At 43.4% G+C, this 17,117-nt stretch overlaps 6 protein-coding genes across 6 annotated transcripts; 3 read left to right on the top strand and 3 right to left on the bottom strand.

Moving 5' to 3' along the window:
• Positions 1 to 1,905: 1,905 nt before the first annotated feature.
• FA14DRAFT_174138 (uncharacterized protein) lies at positions 1,906 to 4,915 on the top strand. The gene has a single exon (XM_025500522.1). The coding sequence runs from the start codon at positions 1,938 to 1,940 to the stop codon at positions 4,746 to 4,748; it is 2,811 nt and encodes a 936-aa protein (XP_025354782.1). The 5' UTR covers positions 1,906 to 1,937; the 3' UTR covers positions 4,749 to 4,915.
• Positions 4,916 to 5,250: 335 nt separating this feature from the next.
• Positions 5,251 to 6,654, top strand: FA14DRAFT_125374 (uncharacterized protein; the record flags this gene model as incomplete). Its single annotated transcript, XM_025496701.1, has 1 exon — positions 5,251 to 6,654. A coding segment is annotated over one exon (1,404 nt), but the record flags the coding sequence as incomplete, so codon positions are not given.
• A 760-nt stretch (positions 6,655 to 7,414) lies between these two features.
• FA14DRAFT_72967 (uncharacterized protein) lies at positions 7,415 to 9,580 on the bottom strand. Its single transcript, XM_025502787.1, has one exon. It carries the CDS (start codon positions 9,317 to 9,319, stop codon positions 7,586 to 7,588), a length of 1,734 nt encoding a protein of 577 aa, XP_025354780.1. The 5' UTR covers positions 9,320 to 9,580; the 3' UTR covers positions 7,415 to 7,585.
• A 1,730-nt stretch (positions 9,581 to 11,310) lies between these two features.
• FA14DRAFT_72927 (uncharacterized protein) lies at positions 11,311 to 13,637 on the top strand. Its single transcript, XM_025502786.1, has one exon. It carries the CDS (start codon positions 11,437 to 11,439, stop codon positions 13,495 to 13,497), a length of 2,061 nt encoding a protein of 686 aa, XP_025354779.1. The 5' UTR covers positions 11,311 to 11,436; the 3' UTR covers positions 13,498 to 13,637.
• Positions 13,638 to 13,714: 77 nt separating this feature from the next.
• Positions 13,715 to 15,051, bottom strand: FA14DRAFT_161853 (uncharacterized protein). Its single transcript, XM_025499317.1, has one exon. The coding sequence runs from the start codon at positions 14,803 to 14,805 to the stop codon at positions 13,777 to 13,779; it is 1,029 nt and encodes a 342-aa protein (XP_025354778.1). The 5' UTR covers positions 14,806 to 15,051; the 3' UTR covers positions 13,715 to 13,776.
• A 193-nt stretch (positions 15,052 to 15,244) lies between these two features.
• FA14DRAFT_161852 (uncharacterized protein) lies at positions 15,245 to 15,814 on the bottom strand. Its single transcript, XM_025499316.1, has one exon. It carries the CDS (start codon positions 15,674 to 15,676, stop codon positions 15,479 to 15,481), a length of 198 nt encoding a protein of 65 aa, XP_025354777.1. The 5' UTR covers positions 15,677 to 15,814; the 3' UTR covers positions 15,245 to 15,478.
• Between the last annotated feature and the right edge of the window lie 1,303 nt (positions 15,815 to 17,117).

Here is a 17,117-nt window from a genome sequence, read left to right as displayed (position 1 = left end):
AGTCGAGCAAATTCTCTTCTTTCGAGGATGACTCTGCACTCGCATTCACGGAGCTCTTGCAAACGAATACTGGCAGTCGAAGAAGCATCGGTCTTGAGCGCATACCTGTTTGGATGACGGATCAAATGCACTTTATCAAAGAAGCGTTCATCCTGTCCGAGTTGTTGACGTGACGGGAGCAAGATGAGCCAGATCACTTCGTTTCGCAACTTTCCAAACACTCTCCTCCAAACACTTAGAGTGTGATGATGGAGGAGTGAGAAGAGGGAGGAGTGAGAAGAGGGATGAGTGAGAAAAGGGATGAGTGAGAAGAAGGATGAGTGAGAAGAAGGATGAGTGAGAAGAGAGAGGAGTGAGAAGAGGGATGAGTGAGAAGTGACTGCTGGTGGCCTCTTCTCATCCGCATTCAAAAGCCGACCGGATGGAACGTTCAAAAGTCATGAAAAGTCATCTCTTACATCGCTCAAGATCGAATTATGACGTGACAATCGAACAAGTGGCACAACAGAAGAGATGGTACATTTGACATCAACATTTGTCTTTCTCTGCCAGCTTTCTTATGCTTTCACCTCACCCTTTTTGGCTTGACATCCGTTCAACATCACCGAAGAAGTCCGTCATCATTGGTTGATTTAAAGTGAGGTCGATCAAGCCGGTCAAAGTTTCTTCTTTCATGATGTCTCTGCACTCGCATTCATCGGGCCCTTACAAGTAAACACTGGCAGTCTCTGAAGAAGAAGAGAAACGGTGAATGGATCCAGACTGAGGGTGAATGGATCCAGGCTGAGAGCCTTGAGAAAGAGGAAGTGCAGAAAGAGGAGGTGAAGGACTTAACACAAGATGCCATACAGAGTTCATCAATAGAGTCGGCGGAACGGTCCGTCTTGACTTTTTTCCCTCTTCTCAACCGTCATCATACTTCGCTTTATGTTGATCTTATGATATGAAGCAAAAGTGCCTCTCGCGCCACTTTCCACGTTATTAATGTGTTTGTGCACACGGACTTTCGACTTCGGTCATCATTTTCAGTCGTTGGCAGGAAGAAAGTTTGTACGCTAAAAGATGATTAGCGTCTCTCTTCACCGTGCACAGATTTATATGCGAGCATGTCATTTTCGTTTCCGAGAACAGAGAATCACACTTATCTTGCATGTGACATGAAATGCAAAAGACGATGTGAACGAATGTCTCAGATGAATAATTCATAGTTGCTGGTGGCTTTCATTCTTGTTCAAAGAAGAATTCTCTCAACCTTGTGACAATAAGGAAATTGACCATCTTGTGATAATATTTCTCGCCTTTCAGATTGTAACAATGATAAGCCACCGCAATACCCCCCGCTCAAAGAAAAGAAATAGGGACATCAAACTACTTTTCACACAAAGAGGAGGTGTATGTGAAGGAAGATTGTCAGTGTTTTTGCGCAAATCTTTACTAGCCTCTATTGTTTGAAGCTAAGGAAGGAAGAACTTGCATTAGTCTGCCTGATTGCCTTTAGAGACCAAAAATAAACAATAATGCCGCTTGGGCCAAATTGCGCCACTGTTTCTTTCCCCGAAGCGTGGGGACCTGGTCTGCTTGAATAGCGGCACATACAGAAAGAGGTGTTGTTGTTAATCGCGTTCAATTTATGCATTACCTTTCCCAATTTTCCACACTAAACCGGTTTGACTCTTTAATGTATTAAAGAATAGTTTATTTTCTATGCGGGCAAGCCTGTGCACTTTTTGGGTTGTTTCATTTTTGCTTTTTTTGTTCGGGTAAAGTGCCACCGTAAACAAGCCCGCATTTCGAACAAACAAAAATCTTCGCGGGGTTTGGAGACTGTCAAAAGGACAATCAATCAATTGATCAACTGTACATAAAAAAGAAATACATCAATTTGATAAGTCATTTCCATCATCATCCTCATCAAACCATTTCTACTAGGAGGTGAAATGATGAGCACCTCACGACAAAATCCATACATATTGGATACAGTGGACTTAGGCGATACAGATGGATTTGGGGTCGGTCTAGGATTGAATGTGGATCAAGACTCTAAAAGAAGCAGGCCAGGCTCCTCTTCATCTTTTCGTTCCAGCGAACAAAGAAACGTAGAAGCAGTTCAACAAACGCTTGAACCTCTTACCACTGCACGCAATGAAATCAAATCAATCGAAGATCAAGCCTCTTCATCCGGAAGCAATCCTTCTTCTGCCAATCGCCTTTTAGCACTTCCTCCTCCTCCACGACCGAAACGAAGGTCAAGGCATGAACGAACAGTAAGTCATTCAACCGACGGTGAAAAGGATGGAGAAGGAGATTTGGACGTACAAATTGAAGCTGCTCTCAACTATATCTCGCGCCATGGAATGAGTACAAATATGGCTCAACGTGATTCAGTCAATTCAAATAAAACTCGATCACAAAAGCGAATTCATCGAAATGCAGGCCTGATGGGAACATCTACTCAAGAAACAGATCGTTTACGTAGCGATTTCCATAAAGCACTATCCAGGATAGCAGAACAAGCGGAGCACGGAATGGAAAATGGAAAAGAACATGCGGCTTCAGGAAAGGGAAGCTCAACCAATGGAATGTCTCGCGCCCGACAACGATCTGGTTCCATCTTACGTGCTTTCTCAAAAGGAAGGTCGAATTTCTCGTTCGATTCTGCAAAGACAATGCTCGGTACGCCTTCTATGGGTTTCAGTACACCTTCACGCACGACACAGATGACATTTGACGCCTTACCGGAAAACGTTGTAGGGCCAAGTAATCGATTAGGAATGGCAGACTTCGTTGCTTGGTCACCACAAGAAGCATCGGATAAGCGGTTGGGTAGTCCTGACCAAAGGCAAAGAAGTGTTTCAAATGCTACGTCAACATCATCGAATAGAAACAGTCGATATGAAACGCAAGAGAGTCCGATTGCTCTCAAAAGACAAAGTAGCGATCAAAGCCAAATGTCGAGCATGATGGCAGCGCTCAAAGCGGCAAAGGAGGAAGCACGCGAAGCACAAACAACAAAAGCGAAACTGATGACAGAGATGGAACAGATGTCTGAAGAGCTCTTTCTACAAGCGAATGAGATGGTAAAGCAGGAACGAATCAAGAGCTCAGCATTGGAAAAAGAGCTTGAAAGCTTAAAGTTGGCCATGTCCAACGTTGCGACTGGTGCAAACGATGCTGCTGATCCGATCGATTTAACGAATAGTATCGAAGCAGGTGCTCAAAATGATAATGAGGCAATGATGATGGCAGCCGTTGCTGATGCATCAAGAGAGTGTGCTGAAGCGGAAGAAGAGGCGGAGGAATGGCGCAAGCACTGTGAAGAACTAGAATCTCGAATCGTCATTTTGGAAGAAGCATTGTACAATTCGATGGCTCTCTTATCGCAACGCGAAGGCTTAGATGGGCTCGAAGATGAAGAGGCAGAGCAGCAAGAAGCAGACGGACTTGACAAGATACTAGATTCATCAGTACAGAATGAAAGTCTCCACAACGTCAAAGAGCGCGAATCTATCGATGAAACTCCTTCTAGAAACTCTTTGGTCATCCCTCAAAAAGCTTTCTCTGAAAGCACGTCTTCTTTCTACAGTGCGGGTGATCAATCTTCAGTTGGACTACGTTCACCGGAAACAAATACTCTTTCGCCCACTTTGACCGGTCCATCAAACGAAGAAGAAGCTTCTACGGTGGATACACTGTACAGTAAAGCTGAAAATGGAATTCAAAAATCGCTGGCCGATGAAGAAAGTGAAAGACCGAACGGGACGGGAGACGTGCCTGAGTCCAATATTGGTCGGGAGGACAAAGCTTCTTCTCAGCTCGAAGCAGAAAGCGTCCAATCTACTTCTTCCCATCAGTCATCATCTTCCTCGGCTGGCAGAGCTGCGATGTTGCCTCGGTCATCATCAGTGATTGGATCAAGGAGACAATCGCGTCAGACATCTTTACCACCAAGATTGCCTGAGCCAGTTTCCCCATTGCCTAGCATACCAAACGAGCAAAATTGGTTGCCCAAGATTGAGCAAGAGAATGCAGATGGCAATCTTGAAGCGCTTTCGACGCATCTTTTGTCTGCCCGTTTAAGCGATGCTACAACCACTTCACGATCTTCTTCTAACTTGAAGCACGAAAACGATTTTAATCAATTCAGCAGCAATGATGACATACAAATAGTTCAGGATGATTGGCATAAACCTTTGGTAAAGGTGAACGGCAGCGAGACTTTCAGAAGCGAAGGTATCAAGACCGAACCTATCGGACAACTTCCAAAGTTTGAATCGTGCCCGCAATTTGGTGAAATCGGGAAGAATAGAAGATCACACAGCTCCCTTACGCCACAAGTTTACAGTCCTTCGATAGATGAATCGGATGACTTTGACAGGGAAAGTCATGAAACCAGTAGAGCACGGAGTTATATTGCTCCGAGCTCAAGACCTTCAATTAAAACTACTGAAAGTGCAAAAAAGAAATCACTCAAACGCAACATTCTGAAGAATATGCCGCCTGCAGCACCAACGGGACGAAAAGGGTCCAACTCAATCGGTGATGGGTCTATTGCGTCTGTCAGCTTGTATAGCGGCATTTCTTCCCCCTCGATGGAAAGTGAATTGAAGAAAAGAAATTCAAATCATGATGAAAATCAGCAAAACAGCAAGATTCGTGAACATTATGCAAAAATGCATCAAACATCTCCAGGCTTGCAGGATGATGCCAAGAAAAAGCAATCTTTCGCGCGTAGAAAGAGATTCAACTAATTTCCCATACGGTAAGCCATTCTGGGAGATGATAGATTAGGGAATAGAGTACAGCATGTCACTTTTTTGAATATTTGTGTGATCTCTTTGAGGTATACAGCATGCCGTCCTTACCAATTGTATTTTTATAATCACATCACATTCGACCGAATTTATGCAGGTACCCCAATATTAAGATGAAAGGCACGATCTGAGTGTGTGATTGAAGAAAGGTAAAGAATATTTTTCTGGACACAGCTAAAGTGCCTACGTGTTTATCCTCTATTGTGCGCCGAAACATTGACAGGCATCGGCGGGGGCTTTTATGCATAGAAATATGTTCTAGAATTTAAACTCTTTTCCAGAAGGAAATCCTCTTCTCTCTCTCTCCCTCTCTTCCATCCGCATTCATTTATGTTTCATCCATCTTCTACTACCTTTATCAAACCACCAATACCGTAAACCTTTCAAGGTTGCTTGAACACAGTTCATCATGGCGCCTGCTTCCGTGCAGGTGGCCTGTATGGAACCTGTAATTTACTTACGTGGTCAATCTGCTGTAGGTGAAGATGCTCGTGGTAGAAGACGTCAAATCGATTTCGATGCTCCACCTTCACAACTTCGTGGACTTGTAACTTTGTATTTGCCACGTCCAAGTCGTATAAAAGAGATCACCATCACATTACAGGGCAAATCAAGAACAGATTGGCCAGAAGGTATTGGACCAAATCGATTAGATACGGTAGAGGAATCAATCATCTTTTCACAAAAGGTAATCCTGTTCACTTCGCGTGATGCACAATCTCCTCATCGTACAAGAAGACGTGCTTCTAGTGTTGGACCAGGCATTAATTGGACAAAAGATGAAATCGAACGTAGGGCAAAGGATTCAACTACCGCACCTTCTTCTACAACTCCATCTCCTTTGGTTTCTCCCGCTCTTATCCCTTCTCCGCCTGCCACTAGCGATGATCCGTCAAATGGAGGTAGAGAATTCCCAAAAGGTACATTCAATTATCCATTCTCTATTCCGTTGCCGTCCAATTTACCTCCAACCTTACATGCAGACTTTGGCTCGAATGCTTACTCTATTCGCGCTCACGTTCATCGTGCAGGGCCGCTAACGTCTAACCTTTCAAGTGAGATGGAGGTCACGCTCGTTCATGCTCCTGATGAGAATGGATCGGAAGAAGTAGAATCAATTGTGGTCGAGAGGAACTGGGAAGATGCTCTGCGATACATGATTGTGGTTATGGGTAAATCGTTTCCCGTTGGAGGAAAGATACCCATTTGGGCCAAATTCGTACCGATGGAAAAAGTTCGAATCCATCGAATCTTTGCCACCTTGGAAGAAAGGACAGCATACTATGCAAAAGGTCGTCGAGTGGCTCGACATGAAGTTCCAAGGAGGTGGACGTTATTGAAAATCTTACCCGTCTCCGACACACCTTCATTCAAAAGTCCTTCATCAAATAATAAAGGTATCTTGCCAATCTTGTCGGAGAACACCAATGCGATCATGGATAGCCCTTTAGCCAATATGACACGAGCTGCGGCTGCAGCCTATTCTGGAGCAGTTGGATCAGCAGAAAAGGAGGAAGCGATGTCGTTTGCTTTAGCCTCTCTTGCTGATCCATCAGGTCCATGGGAATTTGCAATGGAACTTGAAGTGCCAACAGGAACGTCTACGAGGATCAACATTAGCTCAAATCACCTCAAAAGCAATATTGCCGTTCATCATATCGTTCGGCTGTCTATTCGTGTGGAACGACTGGATGCATATGGATCAGCCAGTGCGGAATCCATACCTGAATCTCAAAGAAAGCTATATGACATTTTGATCGAAGCGCCTGTAGCAATCAATCATAGTCATACGGCAAACGCATGGCTCACTTTACCGGATTATTGGAGCGTTCCACCACCACCGCCAAATGAAGAAGAAGAAGAACAACAACAATCTAACAATTCTTCCAATAGGTCTTCAACGATTTCCAATGCAGCGCAAGCCCGTCCAACTTCCTCGAATGGGAAGAAAAGCGAAGCCAGATTGGAGATCGAAAGACGAATTCTGCGAAACGCTTTGCAATCTGTGCGCAATACATCGGCTGCAGCCGCAGCTTTGACTAATACACAAGATGCAAATGGCACAAAGCATTCACCATTACAAAAACAAAAGAATAAACAGAAGCAACAATCTCCTTCCAATTCCAACGGTCAACGCGATACGAACGGACAACGTCTAGCTCGTTTGAGTCGTCAATGGCTTTCTTTGACTGCTTCTGGAAGTAACAATACTGTTGCAAGCGGTAGTACTGGCAGTAATGGTGGCAGTCCCCAAGAATCGCCGACAGCATTCAGTCATTTGGCTGCAAGAGCATCTAGTCTTCCTCCACGTTCAGCTCAAATGACTGTTACATATGGCGGCCCATATTTTGGCGATGTGGAAACTCGTTTGGAGGGAGATACAGGTTTACCGCCAACGTATGCAATGATTGATGGCGCAAGAGGAAGTATAGATTTGCCGCCCAATCAACGTTCTCGACCAGACGGTAAATGATTCAATCATTTTATGGTCATCCCCCCTTTCATGCTGGAACCAATGCTTATCATGTGCTCCGTTCCCTTTCATTGTAATATACAACAATACGATGCCATCTTTGTTCAGATAATACTATGAGATTATTCATTTTATAGTCTAAAGCTGAGAGTAGAATACAGATGACAGAGAACGACCTGGAAGAGCTGATGCCATCCTTGAGAGACAGAAGGGCATTTGCTTGTGCTTGTGTTTAAAGGTAGGTAGAAAATACATAGATAGAAGACGAATGATGGAAGAGATTGTGGAGAGAGAAATGAATCTAGAAAGCGTAACCGATAATGTGAACATCAGAAGAAGGACTTTGAATAGTGTCATCAAGAGAAATTTGTTCAACTTGAATGGCTGCATCTGTATTGATGGTTGTATTATCTTGATCATCTTCCGATTTGTTCATTTCGTTCGGTGTTGTGCTTGTGCTTAAGTACATTGATGCTTTTGACATCCTCTTTGGCGTTTCGTAGGATGAACGTGAAACCGTTTGATAAGAATCAAAAGAAGTTTCACTAAATTGTGCAGATGCAACGGATTGATAGGATAATCCTTTTTCTTCACGTATTTGTGCTTTTTCCTGCTTTTCCTCTGGAAAGGTATCTGTTACCTTTTTGGGAGTAATTGTGTTGGCCGCGGAGGGAACGATTGTGCTTGATGGAACTTTGACTTGAGAGGCGGGAACCTCTTCTTTTGCGCCGTGAGAAAGATCTGTAGCATGATCTGTGCTTGAATCAACTTTTGAGATTGGAGGAGTAGATGCAGCAGCACTTTCACCAGCGGAGGGTGAGAAAGGAATGACCGGTAATGGTGTGGTCGGAGGTGGACAAGGAGGAGGAGACAGCAAAGCTGCTTTACTACGACGCATTCGAAGCGTCATCTTTGCGGCCGGATTTCCACTTGTTCTCATCGTAGGAGAAAAGATTGAACCATCTGTCATTAAATTTGCAGGAGTGGCTGAAGCGGGTGAAAAGGCAGATTTTACCATTGAAGCCGGATTGGATGGATTGATATGCAAAGGCGGCTTTTGTCTCCTTTCACGAAGCGGTGATCTTTGCTTAGAGCTAATCATGCTTTTGGCAGAACTTTCAATCTCGTCCAATTGAAGCATCGTTTTTCCCAAACAGAGGCCAAGTGAATTCTGTTCATCTTGAACACGTTTACTAGATGGTTTACGGTTAATGTCCACTACACTATCGCTATGTGCTCGTGCAAAAGTTGATCGCAAAGAAGGTAAAGATCGTGCTGGTCGAGGTGCTTTTGTTGTGTTGTGCATTGGCAATGACGAGATTGGCAATTGAGATGATCGAAGTTGATGTGCATCAGAAGAAGAAGAACAAGATGCTGAAGAAGCCGAAGCGGAAGAGTGAGAAGGTGAATAAAGAGGCATGTTCTTTGTCGATGAAACGAAACCCTTTGTCGATTGCCTCTTGCCGGTGGGCATCTTTGTTGTTGTTGGAAAGGGGACTGGTGATGTTGTCATGATGGGAAGCAGAGTATGATCCAATAAAGTGGCCATATCAAGCGAATCTTCATCATGATCCTGGAACAGCATACATGCCGGGTGATCGAGCGGAGTGGAAACCTCAAAAGGCATTTGATTAGGACTGTCTGCGTTCGTTCCGATTGATAAAACAGGACTTTGGACAGGAAGATCGGCAATTCCACAACATCCAAATTCATCAGATTCATTTGTCGGTCTAATGGCTTTTCTGAACACTCTTGGATTCCAGTCAAGACTCTTTCTTGAGGGGACGGCATCGTCATCCTTTTCGATCCCATTGAGCTGTGATGCTGTCTTGCGAGAATATTGGAATGGTAGTGAAGGTATGCGATCGTTTAGACTTTGTTGCTGTAATGATTTCTTGGAAGATTTTTTTGAAAGTTTCTTGCTGGCTTTTGTATTGGAAGTATTGTCGGAGAAGAATGAAAGTGAGAATGAATGGGCTCGCATCCTGGTCTTGCGTGAGCCATTATTGATCAACTTTTCATCGGCAGAATCCATTGTTGATACACAAGTTCTGCTCGAATTTGAAAAAGGTAGATCTTTGTTATTATGAAGATGAGAAAAGTATTATCATGGATAGTTGCTTGTTTGACGGTGAGAAGATGAAACTTTTTAATGATGGTGACCGTTGACAGAATTGGAAGAGAAGGTAGGCTTTGTTGAGATAAAAATAAAGAGAAAATGTCAATACGACTACGGTGTCTAAGTCAGTTTTACCTGCATACGATCGACAAGGGCATGTTTTCTGTGCCAGTTTGAGGAACGGTAGAAAAAGTGTGCATAATACAAACACCATGAACCGATTCAACTCCCCTCTCTGTTTGTGCCTTCCCGATCGATAAATTAAATTTCTCCTCGCTCGAAATCAAAACATTGCTTCTTTCTCATGTAGAAACAACAACCTTACAATGAAACCCTCTCACCCATATCGGAGCTAAAAATAAGATCCGTAAAAATGGGGACCCAATTAAAACCAAAAAATTAGAGCAAGTTAAAGACCAAAAGTCCACATTCGATTGCTTAATTTCGAATGTCAGGATGACAAAGGTGGCTTTCCTGCAAAATCATCAAAATTCGTTGGATGCCGTACCTGAAAAGATGATGGAGAAAGGGAATCTCAATGCACAATCATCATTCCAACGCGTTATATCATTTTTACTTTGATTGCCTTTCTCCCCCTTTCGGTGAGGCACACTAACCAACAACGCGTCAAGCTCCCGGATGCGCTGCGCAGCGCTGTGCAGTACGCGCTTTAACGTGTCTCGGGCATGTTACCTTTTTTTGTGTGTCTTTTAGCTTACAACCATTCTAGAAGCGTAAAGTAAGGTCTTTGGCATGAGTGCCGTTGTGCCTGATAATCACCTTGTTAATACTATTTGCCGATGTGCAAAACCCGTTCTTTAGTCATTCATACCATATCTCTTCGCCTATTGTATGAATTTGTATGTTTATCAAACTTAAAGCTCAGACAAATCTTATATAATGTTAAAGACATGGGAATATTCATAATGCGAGGCTATACCAAACATTTATTCTCCGCTTCATTTTAAAGCTAATCGTAACAGAACAATGCGAAGATCTATTACTAATTTTGGCAAGATGAATTCGCTCCTGACTCTAACAGACAGAGATGTTATCAAGCTCTTGAATATTTGCTGTTTCTTCGTCTTCATTAATGTGCATGTACAGACAAGCAATCTCTTAATTTATCTTTAGAGTCGTTTAACCAGATAGACTTACTGTGTGGTACCAAAAAAAGGCCAAGAATTGCTCTGTCTCTAAATATAGCTCTCGGCTCTCTTTCTTTGCTAAGAAGCGATGATATGAAGATAGAGTCTGACCTACTTAGAAATCAATTTTACTGCATGCGAATTCAATCTTCTGTCACTAAAAACTTTTTTTAATGAAGGGTTAAAGGAAGGAATGCGGGGGCAAATAAGTTTTAATTTAGACAGAAGCCGTTGGATATCCGTGGATTGGTTCCTTTTTCTTTCTTTAAAGATTTCAAGACTGTGCTAATGCATAAAGATGATCTTTCTATAGACTTTTTTATGCATATGAAGTTGCACGGAAAGGGTTAAATTAAGTCTAGTGAAAAGATGAGAAAAGGTTAAAAAAGTATTTTGTACCACAGATTAAGTGCAGGTTGAAAAAAGTAAGCTAAAGAAAGAAGTATCCGTGCTTCTTTCTTTACCCCTTGGCTGCAATGAATACAAACTGTTGTATCTCAGCACTGTTCGTTAAAAAGGTATTAACTCTATTTTAACTTGCCGTGTTCCGTGGGAGGTAAGAGAAGAGCTGCCGCTGTGCTTGCCAATTGTATGCATGTCATGCCAATCAAAAGCGGACTGTACTTTTATATTACAAAAAGGCACATTATCACTCAAATGTATAAAGCTTTCTCTGGGGGACTTTATGCATGTAAGCTTGTTTGTTGTATCAATTGATCATGGTTATATGCAATGCTAATCATAATTAAAACGTTCTCGCGTGAGTTTAAACAAAAATCATTTCATCCTTTCTCTCTTAACACAAACAGCATTTTGATGGCCATCAGACTTACAAACTTCATCAAATGATCTTTTTCGTCAATTCGACTCAAAAGTGTTAATAGGATGATGGCCTTTGCTCCTCCGCATAAGGAGCATAATTCAATTTTGACAAATATCAAACATTCCAATCCCACCTCCTATCAAATGGATCAAAGTTCACGTAATCATGCTAACGGTTTGATGAATCGTACTAAGTACACAAACAGGGAAACCAAAGATGATCTTCATTCTTCAAGACCAGGCGTCTTTTCACCTCCTCCAAGACCAATACGTTCAAATGTACGTCCAGCAGCAGAAGTACGTGCAACAAGAACGAAAGCAGAAAATGCCCAAAATACTCCCAATATTGATGAAGAACGTGTCGGTGAAGCAATTGTAGAGGAAGATCAAGCTTCAGAAGACGAGGAAGAAGGTGAAAACAAAATCAATCCCGATCAACCCTATTGGACAGAAAGAAGTATGTCTTTAGATGAAGCAAAGTCGTTGGAACAGCAAAAATCTATAAATGCTCTACGAACAAACAGACCTAGGCTTGATAGCGCTCCAAGCGGAACTGGATCTCACTATCGTTCACGCTCTCATTTTAGCATACCGGATATCGCAATCACCTCAGCGGATGAGGAAGGCAATGAAGTGCGATATGAATTGCAACTCGAACAAGCAAAGAGGAGATTGATTCTCTGTCCTTCAAGATCCGGTGAGGATGAAGACTACTCTACAAGCCAAGCTCAAAACAATCCCTCAAAGGAGGATAAGAAACAGAAAGCAAAAGCGCCTGCCACCAATAAAGCTAAAGCACAATTGGCAATGTTCACATTTCCCACATCCGCTTCTTCTGCTACTTCTTCCGGTAAAAAGAAGACAAGTAAAACTTCAAGTGACGCTCGAGCTCCACCTTCCATAAACATCGTCAATGCCGAAGGTCAATCACGTATTTTGGAAGCATCTGAAGCAGCAAAGTATCCCTTGCCATTATCACCTACATCACCGTCTTCTCAGCGAGATTCGATGCAGGAGCAGCAACGTCAAATGATCATGAGTGCAAGCGGCTCCACAGCTACCAAAGAGCAAGTTAATGAATCGGTGTCTGCACCAGTCATGTCAAGTAGCAAATTTGGTAAGCGATTACGAAAATCTTCTTTACCCAACCTTTTTGGAAAGAAGGAAAGGGATGCAGCGCATGCAGCTGCCATGCAGATTATGCCAAGCGATGCAGATCCTGTAGGCATGACTGGAAGCTCAAAAGGAGAGGACAACAGAGATGTGAATGGCCAGCATTACGTTGGAGGAATTCCTGCCATGTCTCATTATAATGCCGAAGTACCGACATCACCAATTTCGCAAGCACCTTCTTCACCTACATCGACGATGGGCAGGCCGTCAAGCACAACATCACTAACCAAAAAAGAAGTTAAGCAACTTCAAAAAGAGGAAAGGAACTTGATCAAAGAATTGGAAAAAGTTGACAAGATGGTAAGAAAGCATGACGAAAAAGCAATCAAAGCACGAAAGAAAGCTGAAGAGAAGCAACGAAAGGAAGAGAAAAAGCAAAAGAAGGATACTGTCAATCATCGTCAAATCAGTGCACCTATCGCAGTCACAGTCATGCCAGCTTCACAAGCACTTCATTCACCTATATCTATTGAAGCTGAAATGAAGGCAGACCGGGTGACCCACAAACCCATCACAACACCATCTCCACTAGAAGAGATTCGCAATTCTTCCTTTGATGAATCATCTTTTCCAAGAGCAAGTCACACGGAGCCAAAATCGGTAGAGCCGCTTTTTATCGAACCGAAAAGAGATCAGGTCACTCAAAATATCAAGAAGAAGAAGCCATCCCTGGATAGCGCAGATACGGAACCCACCTATCAAGATGAAGACACTTATACTCTCGGAGACCAACAGGATCAACAGCTGCCACAATTGTCCAAAGCTGCTCCAAGGATATCCTTATTACCGAACACGGTTGCTTCTCTTTCACTTTTTGATTCTTTGTACAAAGAAGTGGACGCTATGGAATCTTCTTTTGATATGCAATATCCTGTCGAAGCTCAAGAACGTCGTAAAAGCATTGCAAGTTCTTCAGCGCCTCAATCACCCCAATCACCCAAATTTCTTTAAGGAATCATGATGCATAAACACATCCTTTTCTTCCATTGTTCATACCCTGAATGGCTTCCCAGGCACAATTTGTACTTCTTCCTTTTCATATACCCTCCCCTTCATTCTTTTATACCATACGCCTGCATCCCTACCTGGGCACAAGTTGTGCAGAGTACCACATTTACACATAATCATTGAAGTAGGTCAGACATTGCAATGAAATTGCGCAGGCGCTCTTTCTTCCATCATTTATGCGATTCAATAATTTTTTGTTATAATATACAGATTGTTTTGCTTTCATTTACGTTTTACAAGCGGAATAACATCGTCAAATGTTTGACGATCAGAAAACCAAGGTTGTTTAGGTCCTAATTTGGTAGTTGAAGGAGAAGCTTCCTTGCCTGGAGCAGACGAATCCGAGAGAATGGCCTCCATCTCCTCTTTGCTCACGTCTGTCCAATCCGTACTACCCCGCATCCAGTAGGATATCCGTTGCCAGAAACGGGCATAGCGTGAGGTGTTGCTTTTGACAAATTGATCGATCGGTACACCACCAAAAGCTTCGATCGTGTACCAAAACCGACCTTCTCCAACTCTGATTTCGATAGAGTGTTTGTAGTGAGTAGGTATATCGTATCGTTGTACAGTTTTGCTGTTATTGCCTTTATGTCGTACGAAGATTGCTTTTTGCGATCCACTTCCTGAATCGTTTCGAGGACCTGATAAAGGAGAAGCACTTCCACGAACACGATAAACGCTTGCTAATGGAACCACACGTTCGTTATTGAAAGGTGTTAGATAGAAACCTCGTAATTCGGCAGTCTTTCGAAGGGCGGTAGGATAAATTGCACGAGGTGGAAGGGCTGAAAATCCACGAACGGCAGTACGTAAGATCAATTGACGCTTTGGCAAATCGAGAGTTAAGCGAGTAATGTTTGAGCTGGGAACCATGAAAAAGAGAGAAGCCGTTATCAGACCAATCGTTCCAGCCAAGACAGCTCCAACAGTTCGTTTCTTTTCAGAAACAAGTTCAGGTTTACGATTCGGATCTTTTGAGAACAAAGGCCAGCAAAAGTGATTATAAACATCATAAGCCAATTCAACTCCAATCACCATAAATGTACCACCGATGAAGTAATAGATCCAAGGTTTCATTGCCGGTGGACCTCGATAAAGGACTACTTTTCCATTCTTATCTGTGATCACATTTTTGTCTGTTGTTCCTTGTAATGCATTTGAACGTGAGAAGCGGACTTGAGAAGGCCTGGGCAAAGCCCTGAATATCGACTTGGAAGCGAACAAGCCTCTTTGATTGATAAAGTTCATCAAAACGTCATTCAAATCCAATGATGAAGGAAAGAGTCAAGCATAAATTTTAATTTTTTGGTGACTTTCTTCTTCTTGCATAAAGTCACGCTACGCTAATAGAACACGGCGAATGCGTACGCGTGCGTGCGTAGCCTAACATTCATTCATTGTCGGCCAACTTGGTTACTGATTCCTCTGGATGACCATGATGAGAACCGTTCACAATAATGTTGGCTTGAAAAGCATGTCATACCGTATCTGCTGCTCCCATTGCAAATGCATCGATGGCTCACTTGGCTGGCCATGTCAATAACGGTAAGTGCAGCCACAAAAAGTTGAAACGGCTCCTGGCGAAAATTCTCACCTTCTAAATATTTGACACCTTCAGAGCGAAAACGATGCCGCAGAGGTTTCAACGGACGGACAAGAGAGCAGGGTGCAGTCACTTCCTACTCCGCCGTCATTTTTCTCTCCTCGTTCCGCCGTTATCATCCTCTCCTTACTCCGCAATCATCATCATCCTCTTCCCATTTCACAATCACCACCCTCTTCTCACTCCACCCTTGCTCACTCCTCCCTCTTCTCACTCTGCAATCATCACCCTCTAGGTGTTTGTGTTTGGAGGAGGGTCTTTTTGGAGGAGGGTCTTTGGGAAGTTGCGAGACGAAACGTTTGGCTCATCTTGCTCCCGTCATGTCAACAAGTCGGACAGGATGGACGCTTCTTTAATGAAGTGTATTTGATCCGTCATCCAAAGAGGTATGCGCTCAAGACCGATGCTTCTTCGACTGCCAGTGATCGCTTGCAAGAGCGCCGTGAATGCGAGTGCATAGCCATCCTCGAATGAAGAATTTTGCCCGACTTGATCGACCTCACTTCCACCCAACATAAGATGACGGACTTTTCCGGTAATGTTGAACGGATGCGAAGCCAAAGAGTGTGAGGTGGACCATAAGAAGGAGGGCAGAGGAAAGCCAACTGTTGATGTCAAGTGTTTCTCCCTCTACCCTTCCTCCTCCTTCCCTTCCACCCCACCTTCCGCCCTTCCTCCCCACCTTCCGCCCTTCCCCCCACCTTCCTCCCTTCCTCCCCACCTTCTTCCCTTCCGCCCCACCTTCGTCCCTTCCTTCCCACCTTTCCACCTTCTGCCCTTCCTTCCCACCTTCTGCCCTTCTCCTTCTCAGGACCCTCAGTCTGGATCCATTCACCGTTCTCCTTCTTCTCCAGAGACTGCCAGTGTTTGCTTGTAAGGGCCCGATGGATGCGAGTGCAGAGACGTCATGAATGAAGGACCTTTGACCGGCTTGATCCACCTCACTTCGAAAAAAACCAATGATGATGGACTTCTTCGGTAATGTTGAACGGATGTCAAGCCAAAGAGTGTGAGGTGAAAGCATGGAAAAGAGGGCAGAGGAAGGACAAATGTTGATATCAAGTGTGCCATTTCTTCTGTTGTCCCACTTGCTCGAATGCCATGTCATGATTCGATCTTGAGTGACTTACGAGATGACTTGTCATGAATCTTGAAAGGTTTCATCCGATCGGAAGAAGAAGATCTTGGCTGATTTGCGTCCCATTCAAGCGTTTGTACTTGCGAGCTCTCTCCATGAAGTGATGCGGGTCGTATTTGTGTTGATTGCCACGATCAATGTTGCGTGATGACTTGAAAAGAGGAGTTTGTGATGCTGATTGTACGATAGGTGGATCTCGAATGAGAAAGAAAGATGTCGGTTGGATGAGATGTCATCTATAAATGAGATGTGGATGATTCCTTTTGAATGAGGAGTGAGGCTCGAATGACAAGAGATTGATGCCGGTTGCATGAGGTGTAATCATCGAATGAGAAGGATGATGCCGCTTGAAAAAGCTATGATCCACAAATGGGAAGTAGAAGATGCCGGTTGAGTGAGAACGCATATGAGATGGCGTTCATTCAATTTTCAAAGGATTCACCGGTGCATCAATGGAAGACCTTGCTTGGTTAGGGATGCATGCCGGCGTTTGCACTTGCAAGGCTTTTTTTGTGAAGTGAAGTGATGCCATGTTTGCTTGTATTTGAGTGCCACAATCATTGTCTTGTGAATAAATTGGTGATGCTGACTGAATGACTGGTGCATCTTGAATGTCAAGTGGATGACGATTGGAATGAGAAGTGGATGACGGTTGCGGGATGTGAAGTGGATGACGATTGCAGGATATGAAGTGGATGAAGGTTGCGGGATGAGAAGTGAGTGTTGGTGGTAGAGATAGTATGGAATGAGAAGTAGGTAATGCTGGCTGGATATGAAGTGATTCTCAAATGAGAAGTAGATCTTTTCTTTGTTTTTTTT

This window comes from Meira miltonrushii, assembly GCF_003144205.1.
Source record: "Meira miltonrushii strain MCA 3882 unplaced genomic scaffold FA14scaffold_3, whole genome shotgun sequence".
Taxonomy (NCBI): domain Eukaryota; kingdom Fungi; phylum Basidiomycota; class Exobasidiomycetes; order Exobasidiales; family Brachybasidiaceae; genus Meira; species Meira miltonrushii.
This window is presented reverse-complemented; position numbering and strand designations above follow the sequence as displayed.